The sequence below is a fragment of the Trachurus trachurus genome (assembly GCF_905171665.1).
Source record: "Trachurus trachurus genome assembly, chromosome: 24".
NCBI classification, from domain to species: Eukaryota; Metazoa; Chordata; class Actinopteri; order Carangiformes; family Carangidae; genus Trachurus; species Trachurus trachurus.
This window is the reverse complement of record NC_139910.1, coordinates 12315658-12329506: the sequence shown is the minus strand read 5'-3', so window position 1 is coordinate 12329506 and position 13849 is coordinate 12315658. Positions and strand designations below refer to the sequence as shown.

The following is a 13849-nucleotide window of genomic DNA, read 5'->3' as shown; positions in this document are numbered from 1 at the left end:
ATGAAACAGCCCAAAATAGTTAAAAGAAAAGTATTTAATGCGCTGTAATACTCAGAATAATGCAATATTAGAAAACATTGAAAAGAAACCCACAGCTCCCAGTATCTTTGACCAATCAAATATTTTCTGGTCTGGGGTTTCCTGATTGGTTGAAGGGTGGCCCTACTCTAAAACAGATTTGATTAAAGATACTGGGAGCTGTGGGCTTTTCAGGCTGCTGCATACAGAGACATAGAGAAACAGTGTGATCGCCCCAAACACACACAGACCTTTCATTACAGATAGCATGGGAAAACACAATTTTCTTTTTTAAAAACAAAAAGTTTTTTTTTTTTTTTTAAACAAATCCTGCCTACCCCAGCTTTAAGTAGTAGACGGTACCGTTACCACTCCATTAAATGCTCTACCTCCCGGTTCACAGATAGTTTCTTTCCCTGTAGCTACTGTGTGCAGCCTAAACAACCTTTAACTGCTGCACTGTCACACTCAACTCTATGCCTGCACACAGAGTGCCAAACAGAAGTATTTATCTATTATTCTTATTTCTGTTTTTTAATGGTGCCAAACATGTATACTTTCTATTGTGCACTTTAAGAAGCTCTGTTTTCTCATAATGTTGTTGTTGTTGTTAACATTTATTTATTCTCGAGAGACATTGAGGTTACCCTCATTTTCAATGCCGTCGAGTTACAAGCCAAGATATAATACATTTAACAAGAAACAGGAAATACAATCATTTAAAACAGTTACAACCAGAGACACAGCTATCCATAACCAAGCTCCTAAACTGTTTCTAGGGCAAATGTTTTGCACATTGTATCTCCACTAGATGTTTGCGGGCCCATATCTGGGGGCAGTGTCCTCCTTATTTTATTAAATGTTTTATGTAGCCTATTGTCTTACTAGTACTACTCTGTGTATGTCTGTTCTCACAGTCCTATGTTCTATGTCCAGTGTGAATATCTCGCAAGTGCTTTCCAATGCGGTTTTTACTGCAAATGGCAAATAAATGTCTCTGACTCTGACTCTCTGAAGTAGATTATGCACTGCTGGTAATACTGTACTGCAGTGGTTCCCAAACGGTGTGCCGAGGCAAGTCCAGGTGTGCCGTGGGATTTTGTGACAACCATACATTATTATTGCAATATACAACTACACAAAAAATAATTATTTTTAATTTACTATCAGTACTTTGTATGCGCTCATTTCATAATACAGAGGCAAACTCTATACCTAAAAACAATTCTTAAAAAAAAAAAAAAATCCTCAAAGAGAACCCCATATTTCGCACAGTATGTTTCAATGCTGATCAATCTGTAGGACCATGGACGGTTATTGTGACCTGTCTGGTTTAAATGGTTGTATTGCTGCTTTGATGAAGCCTAATTTGATAAAGTTTCAAATTAATCTTTGAAATATTTCGTTAATAAATATGATTTTGTGAGTAGGCCTAATGTATCCTAGTTTTCTTTGTCACATTTTATTTGGCATTATTAAATAATTATGCACATTTACAGATATTTTACATGATATAGGCTAAGTGATATCACTAGCCTAGAAATCTAGACGCACCCTATACATTTTAGTGATATAGTCTGGCTTGTCAGGCTATGATATCACGTGTTATGAAGGCTATTTTGAACAATAGGTGTGCCTTGAGATTTTTACTTGTCCTTTGGTGTGCCTTGGCCACAAAAGGTTTGGGAACCACTGCTGTACTGTCACCTGGGTCAGCCTCTTGCTGCAGTTCCTCCTCCCGGCCGACGGGGGGCAGAGCCGCCGGCGGGGGCGCTGTCTCTGGCGTTGAGTTGAGCAAAGAAGAGGGGCCTTTCCTGCTCAAGTAGTGAACACATCGGAAGATTAGTTGAAGACACAGCTCCGCTAAATGCGGCCAGTCCTGGAGAAGACAAGCCCTAAATACATTTCTAGATAAACGGCATCGTTACTCGGCGGCTCCGCGGTCCGGCTTCATGCGCTGTTGTCACGGTGACGTCTGAGTGTCGGCGCTGCGCCAGGCGTCGGGCCACCGAGAGGGAAAATGCTGCTGCCGTGGAGGTAACGATGGGGACCAGATGAGCTAACTGAGCCTCGTATCGTGCTAATAACTGGTTATAAGTGTGGAAAAGATGATTGTCAGTGTGTTGGGAAGTCGGTTAATCGATAGTTAACGTTGTTTGTGGGCCGGTGTGTGTTTGATGTCAAGTCGACAACAACAACAACCAACAACCTGCCGGGCTAAAGTTAAAAGACCCCCATTGACATGGAATATGTAGCCTATTTCCCCAGTTTTAATGATGCAATTCTTCATTTATCTCTTGCTACATATCAAATACATGTTTTTAAAAAGGCAAAACAAAACCCAGATGTGTTTTCTCGACGTTTGATGATTCATCCATGTCAAACCAATCAAACCCCGTTCAGGTATTTGTTGGTGGGAACATAACGTTACATGTAATCATATGTCTGACTCTCATTACCGAGAACCGGTTCAAGGCGTCTTTTAGCTAACTTATACTGTCTGTGTTCAGACAACCCTCTTGTGTGTTTTTGAGTTTGCATTTTTTTTTTTTAAATGTCTCACATTTATTACTTTGTTGTGCCTGGTGTTGTCAACAATGGTGCCCCCTCCGTTCACAATGATGATACCTGTCAATCTCACCATATCATCCAGATGTTGAATTTAATAGCACAAGTATAAATGTCTGTCTAGGACTGACAATATTTGATACGTTTCTTATAAAGATCACAATCGTGTTATAAAGTATATTAACATTATGTGAGATCAAAATGTTTTCCTCATGCTTTTGAAAGTACGTTATTGCATTGGCAATGTGCCTGAATCTTCCACATCCTTATAGGATATGATGAGTCACATTGTTTGGTTTTCCCCTTCACTTTTCCTCTGTGTTTACTGAGCATATATTAATTTATCCAGATAATATTTACACAGTTTTTTTTTATGAAAGGCGGCTGTCGTCTTTTTCTTTAAGTAAGGGAGAGCCGTTGCTTCAGTGTAAGCCTTTATTATTTGTTGTTATACATTCATACAGGACACAAGCACTCATTCTGCCCTCAGGTAGGTTTTGGCAGTGCTCTCTCTGTGTGCCTGCGGTGTGGGTTGGCTGCCGGGCCAGTACAGCGCATTCCTTCATGTAATAAGCTGTCTGTTCAGAGCCCAGGTCTCGCTGCAGTGGGCTACTGGCTAGCCGTGCTACAGCAGAGTCCCACACAAAGAGGCTCTGTGTGAGTCCGGCTCCCCCCCGGGAGGAGGCCCGGCCCTCGCTCCGAACGGGATACACACACTCAGTGCCACGATAGCAGGGACCACACCTCTTTCACTTGGAGCTCAGATTCAATCACAGGTGTGCTTGAGTTACCGCTGGTAATGAAGTTTGATGGGTTTGGCTGAGAAAAGTTATCCAAGTCCTCCATGATCAGTTTAACAGGTTGGGTTAGTTTCACGTGATTCTATAGGTGAAACATTGCACCCTGAGCCAAAATGTGTTGTGTATGTAGAGATAGAGGTTTGCTCATCATGGGTGGTTATACTCAGTTTGTTAATACAGTTGTGTAGTGTACTTTAAGGGAGTGACATAACCCCGTTGACCTCATCTGGGACACGTCAGCTACAGCTTGAAAACTTAGGGACTTTAACAAAAACCCTGCATTACAGACAGGGCAGGAAGGGTCTAAAGAAAGATGCTATTGTGTTGCCTTATGGGACACTCCACCCTGGGACCAAAGGTTTGATTGTTCTGCTCCTTGTATTATTTTATTTTATTTTGTGCCACCTAATGTTAAAAATGAAATCCTACATTTCTGGAATAGACATTATTATTCATCTCACACAAGTGTCTGTTTTAAAGTGAGATGCTAGATAACATAACCATGAAGAAACACCATCTGTAGCTATAGAAGTCAGGGCTACATGATCACGTGTTGTGCCACCCTTTCTCTTAAGCAAACTCACAAATCCCTTGCTTGCTAAATATTGGTTTAGCATTAGGAATTAAATGGTATTTTCTAATAGATCTTATTGCTCGACTCCTTTTAGTGTTTGGCCCGCACTTGTGTCGCTCCTCCTCCCTTCCACTGTGGCTGCAGAAGAGCAATCGCTACTGGAAGGCTGGCACGATGTCTGGCTCTTCCGCTTCCTCATCAACATACTGGGATACTCCACCATCATCATCCCTGGCTACCTCCTCATTAGCTACTTCAAGCGCACTAATTACTTGGAAACAGGTTTGGAGAGAAGAAACTAAAAAAACACATTTATCACCTGTCCTACCTTGATATCAGGTTAGTTAATTTTTATGTTTCCTTAACTTTCAGGTAGTGGGATTTGTTTCCCTATCATAAGAACCTGCGTGTTTGGCAATGAGGCCAAAACAGGTCTGTTGGATGACGTGTCGGCTGCACCCAGGAACGAGGGAGATTCAGGCTCGTCAGTCAGACAGGTCGTCAAATTGATCTTTTGTGCTGCTGGACTTCAGGTGAGGATCCTCTCTAATCCTTATAATACCTATCATTTTTTTGTGATTGTAGGGTTGTTTTGTGTCATTTTTGTGTGATTATATCCACAGCCTGACGTGTTCTCAGCTCAGTGGCTGTTTTAAACACTGCTTCATTGGTGGGTGTTTAGGGGGAAAGCGCAAGTTAAGAGAATGTCACCCTTCTTGAAATACTTGAGCAGATTTCTGCTGCTAAGGCATATATAGGAGCCACACACGTTTATTTGTCTGTCTTTTGGGGTTTTCGTCGGGTCTCCACGGGTGGCAGTATAGAGTTTTCTTTATCAGCACGGGGCAGGAAGTCAGGTGACGCATGGGGTGGAGGATCATGCGGTTTTTACCGCTCGCCACGCTCACGCCTTTGTTTTCCAGCCACAGCACTTTATTAGTTTCTTTTGCATTATTTAAGTCATATTTTGTTGTAACCTTTTCGTTTATTAAATGGGAACCTCACCCAACCTGGACCGACGCACTGGACAGTGTTTATTGAGCGCGTCAAAAACAGTCTCCCACTCCCATGCAGAGTGACTACAAGAGGGCAGGATAGTCGCTATACAAGTAAAAACCCGATCTCATCTGGAGACTTGGAGCTTCCTGGACAACATCTTGGCACTCGGCAATTTCATCATCGCCATCCCGTGAGGAGGGAAAAGTTTGTGGGCACCGACTAACACCTGGAGGTCCGGTTAGTACACTCACCTGCACAGATGCTTATCGCTCGTCTGGAACAGCATTGCGCTGATACGGCAGGCGGCCGTTTTGATGTTGATGTTTCTCATGCAAGACGTTATACATTGTGAGGACTTGTGCATTCATGAAAACTGGAGGAAAAGAGATAATCGTTCAACTCGTTGTGTGACTGTGATTGTGTCGTAAGGACGAAGGTGCGCAGGCTGTGCGCATGCAGGACTCCAGCATAGCGCAGCACTCTGTTGAAGCGTCTTCTCTTCAAAGCGTCAATACGCTCTCGTTGGAAATGAATGAAATGAAATGTGTTAACACTGAAACCAAATCAACTGTGAGAAGTGATGTGTCTGAGAAAAGAACAAGGAAACCTACCTTTAAAGGAATCATGTTTGTTATTGAACAGCTTCATAAGGAAAGGAAAGACCATTTTGCACAGGCAAGCAAATTAAAGACAAAAATCGAAACTCTTTTGGTGTCTAAGGAAAATGTCTCTGCTGTTCAATATAATCTAAAAAGGTTCAAACAACTATGTCAAAAGGCATCTGAGTTTCATAACACATTGCTCACACAGTTTTCTCTCCCAGAAGAGGACAAGAGAAAGCAGGAAACATGGTTTCAGTCCAAAAGGTCTAACAATGATGTGTTTATTGAAGAAATATCAACATGGTTGAAAGAGAATGGAGTCTCACATGATAATGGTGATGGAAATGATGATGATGATGCTGATGAAAATGATGATAAAAATGAAAATGATGATGATGCTGATGATAATGATGATGATGATGCTGATCAAAATGATGAAGGTGATGTTGACAAAGATGATGTTGATAAAAATGCAAAGTCTGAGTGTCAAGATGATATTAATCCTGAGGACAGTGTGTCTAATGTGCCAAGTAAAAGGTCAAGCAGGAGAAGTCATTCTAGAACAACCACGTCTAGTACTTCATCTGCACGCTTAAAGGCAAAGGCTGAGAAAGCAGCTTTAATGGAGAAAGCTGTTGCTCTGCAAAGGAGACATGAACTTGAGTCACAAGAGGAGAAACTCAGACAGCAAAGTGACAAACTGAGGAAAATGAAAGAGCAGCTGGACATTGATGCACAAATAGCTGCTGCTGCTGCAAGACTCTCTGTGTTGGAAGGAAGTGATGTTGGAGGAAAGTCCAGTTCAAATGGAATGAACTCATATGTGACCAAAGGACTCAAAGAGCAAAAACTGGAATTCAACCCAAATGCAAATGAGTTTGTGCCAAAAGGAAAAATTCTGCCTTTGGATCAAAGCCTAACAGCGCCACCTGTCTCATCTAAGCAAGATGTGCGACCAAAGGTAAAAGTGCAAACACAACCACAGGACCAAATCCAACATGGCACCTCAATAGGAATGGATAACACACTCAGGTCACAGTTTCAACCAAACACTGAAAGGTTCCATACAACCACAGTAAAGCACCAACCTCAAAATGTTCTTACAACCTCTACTGCTGCATCCCTCAGGTCAGTAGCTGCACAGGAACAACATCTGCACAGGTTTCAAGATGGACATTCACCAGTGCAAAATACAGCTGAGCACGATGTCATTTGTGGAATCATGCAAAAGCAAAATGAAATCACCACAATGCTTGTACAACAACAAATGTCAGCTACTCTGCCACAAAGAGAAATAACAATTTTTGATGGTGATCCATTGCAATGCACGTCATTTATTAGGACTTTTGAACATTGTGTTGAAGAGAGGACCAGCAGTTATCAAGACTGTCTGTATTTCCTAGAGCAGTACACCAGGGGGCAGCCCAGAGATCTGGTGAGGAGTTGTTTTCATATGACCTCACAACAAGGTTATCAAAGAGCAAAAGGCCTTTTGAAAGAACACTTCGGCAATGAATATCAGATAGCAACAGCCTACATGGACAAAATGTTTGCATGGCCTGTTGTTAAGGCAGAAGATGTTCAGGCACTGAATGAATTTGCTCTGTTCCTCAGAGGATGCTGCAACGCTATGACTGAGATACAGTACATGGAGGAGTTGAATATTCCATCAAACATGAGGAATGTCATCATGAAGTGGCCATACAAACTACGGGAAAGGTGGAGATCTACAGCCTGTAAGATTCAAGAACGACGAGGATACAGGGCCACATTTCCTGATATGGTGAACTTTTTGGAGAATCAAGTTAAGATCTTGTCTCATCCACTCTTTGGTGATATTTCAGATCCACGTCCAAACACATTAACACAGCCTGTTGATAGGAGCAAGCTGCTAACCAGGAGCAACATCAAAGGAAGCAGCTTTGCAACAACCATTGCAGCTACTAACTACACTGCACCTTCTAAGCCCACAGTGTACAACGTGCAAAGTCAGCCCATGACATCTAACGAGCTGTCATCAGAAGTCTGTCTTTATTGTGAAGAGTCCCATTCATTATTCAAATGTGCAGAGCTGAAGAAAATTCCTCAAAGGGAGAGAATTGAATTTCTCAAAGGTAAAGGAATTTGTTTTGGATGTTTAAAGGTTGGCCACATGAGTAAAGAATGCAGAAGTCGTCTGTCATGTGATGAATGCAATCTAAAGCATCCAACTATTCTGCATGACCAGGATAAAGACAAAGGCAGCAAACCTCAAGAAACATCAGTGAGTAGTGCACTTGTCTCCCTGCAAGCAGGTGGTTGTACTGGGGCCGGAGACCAAGACTGTACTCTTTCCATCATTCCTGTACAGTTGAAGTCTGTGAAAGGAGATATGGTGCTGGAGACCTATGCCTTCTTAGACCCTGGAAGTACAGCAACTTTTTGTACCACCAGTTGCATGAGGAAGTTGAATCTGCAGGGCACAAAGACTCACATTATGTTGCGCACCATGGGCCAAGAAAGAGTGGTTGAAAGTCAAATTCTAACAGGACTAAAGGTGTCGAGGCTGGACAGTAATCAATTCGTGGAGCTTCCAGAAACATTCACACAAGAAACAATTCCTGTATCAAAGAACAACATTCCAACTCGGCAAGATATTGAAAGATGGGAGTACCTGAAAGAGATTAGGATCCCAGAACTGGATGCTGATGTTGAAATCTTGATTGGGACTAATGCACCAAAACTCATGGAGCCATGGGAGATAATCAACAGCAAAGGTGATGGACCGTACGCCGTTAAGACCCTATTGGGGTGGGTCATCAACGGACCGTTGAGGGGCAACAATGGTCGTCAGAGAAGCTGCTCGACCATATATGCCAATAGGATATCCATCGTCGCACTGGAGGAGCTGTTGGTATCTCAGGATAACCAGGACTTCATGGAGGAAAGGCAGGAGATGTCAAGGAAGGATCTGAGATTCACGGAGATCTTGGAGAAGTCCACTCACAGACAGGGAGGTCATTATTGTGTGGACTTGCCCTTTAAAGTGGATGACATCACCATGCCAAACAACAGGTGCATAGTTGAACAACGCATTCAAAGTCTCAAGAGGAAGTGTGAAAAGAAAAAGATCTATCAGGATGCAGCAGTGGTTCCTCAAGACCAGCTGGAATGTAAAAACTGTGCTTTGAGGGCTGTAATGGACAATAAGGATGACTTCAAAGTGGAGGTGACTGACACCATATGCAAGAGCATTTACATGGATGATTGTTTGAAATCCCTGCCCACAGAAGAGGATGCACTGTCATTGGTTGATCTTGCTGACATATGTGCAAAGGGAGGATTTCAGTTGGTAAAATGGACCAGCAACAGTCAAAAGGTGAGGTCATCTACTCCAGAGGTCAAGCAGTCCAAAACAACCAGACAGCTGCACTTGGAACAAGACAACTTACCGGTGGAGACAGCGCTGGGGTTGAGTTGGTGTGCTGAAAGTGACGCTTTCACATTCAAGCCTGCAGTGGAAAAGAGACCACATACCAGGAGAGGTATTCTTTCAGTTGTCAGTTCCATCTATGACCCATTAGGATTTGTGCCACCACTCACCTTGTTGCCAAAAATGATGTTGCAAGAAATGTATCGGAAAAGCATGTCATTGGATGATCCTGTACCGCCCACATTCTCACAGCGATGGACAGAATGGCTGATGGACCTGGAGAAAGTGGTGGAGTTAAAGGTGGATCGCTGCATCAAACCAAAAGACTTACCTGGACAAGAAAGGACTGATACGTGCAGTACAGTTGAAGACAAAGACAGGGCATTTGGAGCGGCCCATATCCAAGCTCTTCTTGCTTCAAGAAGCAGTGTAAAGGTCATGACCCAACGTTGAGTCACACGTGTTGGAGGATCTTGACTCAGAAGAAAGAAGACAGAAGATTAGATTAGTTTGTGACTCCTTATTTGTTTGATTAATTGTTCTATCATCACAATTAGGGGCCGGTGTATAGGAGCCACACACGTTTATTTGTCTGTCTTTTGGGGTTTTCGTCGGGTCTCCACGGGTGGCAGTATAGAGTTTTCTTTATCAGCACGGGGCAGGAAGTCAGGTGACGCATGGGGTGGAGGATCATGCGGTTTTTACCGCTCGCCACGCTCACGCCTTTGTTTTCCAGCCACAGCACTTTATTAGTTTCTTTTGCATTATTTAAGTCATATTTTGTTGTAACCTTTTCGTTTATTAAATGGGAACCTCACCCAACCTGGACCGACGCACTGGACAGTGTTTATTGAGCGCGTCAAAAACAGTCTCCCACTCCCATGCAGAGTGACTACAAGAGGGCAGGATAGTCGCTATAGCATATAAAGCATTAAAGGGGTAGTTTAATTGTTGGTGCAAGCTATTTTTAGAACGGCGGAGCAGAGCCGCGAGCTATTGGGATTTCTTGGTATCTCTAATCAAACTAATCAAATACATAATCCAACAACTCTAAAACGCTCTCATGGACAATTTGTGACTTGCACATTCACCACGCTATGACATAATAACAGAACGTTATGAGACAGAGTTGTTTTCAAAGTAAATGCAGAGACTGCTTGCTGAAAAACTGCCCCTGACAGGAACGCGCATCAGCGGTTTTGTATGAATTTACCTAGAAAACAACTCGTTACGCTCCGTTATTATCTCATAGCGTGGTGAATGTGCAGGTCACAACTTGTCCACGACAGCGTTTTGGAGTTGTTGGATGGTGTGTTTGATGAGGGAAACCAAGAAATCCCATGAGCCTCCGTAGCGTAGCTCTGAGCAGCTTGCGGCTCTGCTCCGCCTGTTCTAAATATAGCTTGCACAGACAATTAAAGGTAACAAATATCCCTTTAACTGTGTCTTTGAAAAGTTAAAATTTGTTTTCCTATTCTCAGGTGTCGTACCTGACATGGGGCGTCCTGCAGGAGAGGGTTATGACTCGTTCCTATGGAGCCACGACTCCAGAGGACGAAGGCGAGAGGTTCAAGGACTCCCAGTTCTTGGTCTTCATGAACCGTATCCTGGCTCTGACCGTGGCGGGCCTCTGGTGCTTCCTGTTTAAGCAGCCTCGCCACGGAGCGCCCATGTACAAGTACTCCTTCGCCTCGCTCTCCAACATCATGAGCAGCTGGTGCCAGTACGAGGCCCTGAAGTACATCAGCTTCCCCACGCAAGTCCTGGCCAAGGCCTCCAAAGTCATACCGGTCATGCTCATGGGCAAGATCGTCTCGCACAAGAGCTACGAATACTGGGAGTACTTAACCGCCATGCTGATCTCGGTGGGCGTCAGCATGTTCCTGCTGTCCAGCACGACCAGCAAGCATCCGTCCACCGTCACCACCTTCAGCGGGATCGTCATCCTGGTCGGCTACATCGTCTTCGACAGCTTCACCTCCAACTGGCAGGACAACCTGTTCAAGCACAAGATGTCCTCGGTGCAGATGATGTTTGGAGTCAACCTGTTCTCCTGCCTCTTCACCGTCGGCTCGCTGCTGGAGCAGGGCGCCTTCTTCGACTCGCTCGCCTTCATGACGCGCCACTCCGAGTTTGCCTTCCACGCCGTGCTGCTGTCCGTGTGCTCGGCGTGCGGCCAGCTCTTCATCTTCTACACCATCAACCAGTTCGGTGCCGCCGTCTTCACCATCATCATGACCCTGAGGCAGGCCATCGCCATCCTCCTCTCCTGCTTCCTCTACGGCCACGCGGTCTCCTTAGTGGGCGGCTTTGGGGTCGCCGTAGTTTTCCTGGCACTTTTCCTGCGGGTGTACGCACGCAGCCGCATGAAGTCGGGCCGACGGTCTGCGCAGCCGATTGCACAGAAGGTGTAACACTCCAAAGTCACACCAAACTGGGAACTGAGACCACGTTTTCTGTGGTGTTTTTTTGTCTATTTGTGTCTATCTGTTAGGTTTGTTCTTTTCTTTTTCTTTTCTTTTTTTACTGTTCTGTTCTTTTCCATCGGTTTTTATTTTTGTTAGCAATGGTACAGAAAGGGATTCTGCAGTTTTGACTCTTACACCAAGATGCCCCCAAGGGGTCCATGTGATTTGAGTGCCTGTAAGATTGTCTTATACACGAGTCCCAAACTGCAAACTGCCTCTTCAGCTATTTCACAGTTTAACAATAGAATAGTTTTTTTAAACTACAGTATGTGGCTTATGCAGCCAGTTGGAGGTTACTGTGATCCTGGGGGAATGCTTGTTAGCTGTATGGTTAAGCATTCATTTTTATTGAATTTAATTTCACAAAGCCCTTTGCTGAACTTTATCCTACAAGAGAATGGTCACCTTTCATAAAGACGACACTTTCTATCTGTTATACAATAGCCAGACATTGATCTCACAGTCCTCCATGTTGGAGAGCAGGGGGCCTTGTGTGTCCTCCTGTTGGATTTTATCTTGTAAAGCTGTAGACATAGCCTGAACACATGGTGCATACATTTTTGTTTATGGTATATTAACATAATCCAGAGGGTAAAACACAAATGAGTGAGGAGTGCACTAGTTACAGATTGTATAGTTCTGGCCCAACATCACTGAACCAAATGCTGCTGCTGTTGGTACTTTTTTGCTCTGCAATATTTCAAAGATAAGTCTTTGTTGTCTTCACAACACTGAAATTCTACTCAATGGTTTTAAAAATTGGGCAAAAAAAAAAATCATGTAAATATATCTTTAGGTCATTGTTTATTTCCAACCAACTTGTCTGTTGTGTACTTTTGTAAAAGGACTGCTTCACGTGCTTCACCGTATCATGTGAATGTCTGGAGGAATACTGAATGGATGTGGATGCTGTTGCTCATTGCCAACACTAGGATGTGAAGATAAAATGCATAAGAGAATGCATACAAGGGAAATGCAATGTTAACTGGTACCTTGTTTTTATCATTCTATTATTTCCTCTGGTAACCGGATTATTAATAAAACATATTAAATTAACTTAAAGATGTGAAGTGCAGAGGTTTTATTCTACCCTCTTCTTTTCCCCACAGTATTGGATATTGGATTGAAAGTACAGATGGAAGACTCTCTAGGGCTTTAAGGATGCTTATAGATGTGCGTTTGCTGCATATGGGACAAGACCACATACGTTTGTAGGTTAGTAATACAAGACTCATTTTCATCTATACAATTAGTTCCGACCAAGTAATTTGATTGGAGGAGAGGCATTCCATATAGAACTCCCTCACACGGATTTTCAACTCAATGCATCATCACTCCGCTTCACAGGCTTTCATGTGACGTCACGGCCCGTATGGAACGCCCCCCTGGCAGTCAAAACAATCCACTTCCCCGCTGTCCGCGGCTTAGGACAAGGCAGAAAAACACACACTGCTCCCTGCTGCTTCAAAAATACCGGTGTTATGGCCCAACTGGTGTCTGATTTAACTGGTTACCGTACCGAACAACAGCTGTGCTGCACTTCCGTCCGCAGATTTGTCACAAATTCACAAATAAAGCCGCAGTTCACATGTTACTGCAGCCAATATGCATCTGTGAGTGAGCCTGGCTTATTCCTCCATACGGACAGTCAGCGCCACACTACTCTCACTCTGCACAACACTGCACAGTATGACAAAGCCTGTCATGTTAAAGTTACGAACTAATGGAAAAAAAACTCTGAAAATACGCTAAACAATACCGGTCATCCTCCTCGCCGCGCCGCGGTCGGTCCCGACCCCCGTTACCGTGTCGCTGCTGACTGTTAATTAGCGTCATGTTAACAGTTGTAATTTAGCTAACATGGTAACATACCAAGACAATTGATTCATGCTTTGTTATAAATAACATTTGAATTAGATTATACTGTATGTGGTCACCACCAGAGGAGGATGACGGAAATGAAAGGCTTGGAAGTAGGGGGAGACTGGGGTAAATTGAGCATAGGGGCAAAAAACCACCCCTTGTTGCTTGGGAAACCATAAAAAAACTGAGCATTCATGGAGTCTGAAAGAACCACATGAGTAAAGTGGTTTGACATTTATGCCCCCCCCCCCACAAAAGCATTTTTCACTCTCGAACGGGAAATCTGTCATAGGTTTCATGAGAATTGTGATTGACCAAAAGAGATAATTATAAATTTGTTTTATGTTGTATCTATGAGCTACATTGTGAGGTAGTAAACCTTGCATGATTTTCATGCAAGGTTTACTACCATTTTAGCTGTGGGGACTAATAAAGTCAATATGGTAGCTCTGGGGTAGCTAAGTTGAGCCACCTACCCCATACACTTGTATTTTGGCTGTATATGTCCAAATATGTGATTAGATAGATAGATAGATAGATAGATA

At 43.4% G+C, this 13849-nt stretch overlaps 2 protein-coding genes across 3 annotated transcripts in view; one reads left to right on the top strand and one right to left on the bottom strand.

Moving 5' to 3' along the window:
* The window catches only part of dusp10 (dual specificity phosphatase 10), a 170852-nt gene that overhangs the window by 125293 nt on the left and 31710 nt on the right, over positions 1 to 13849 (bottom strand). The window lies entirely within an intron of this gene.
* On the top strand, positions 1821 to 12465 carry slc35b2 (solute carrier family 35 member B2). 2 transcript variants are annotated; one of them, XM_084001258.1, is made up of 4 exons: positions 1821 to 2055; positions 4055 to 4242; positions 4333 to 4493; positions 10455 to 12465. In XM_084001258.1, the coding sequence occupies exons 1-4, from the start codon at positions 2039 to 2041 to the stop codon at positions 11385 to 11387; spliced, it is 1299 nt and encodes a 432-aa protein (XP_083857384.1). In that variant the 5' UTR covers positions 1821 to 2038; the 3' UTR covers positions 11388 to 12465. The 2 variants fall into 2 exon arrangements, with proteins under 2 accessions (XP_083857384.1, XP_083857383.1); XM_084001257.1 differs by lacking the exon at positions 1821 to 2055 and having other exon boundaries at positions 3810 to 4242.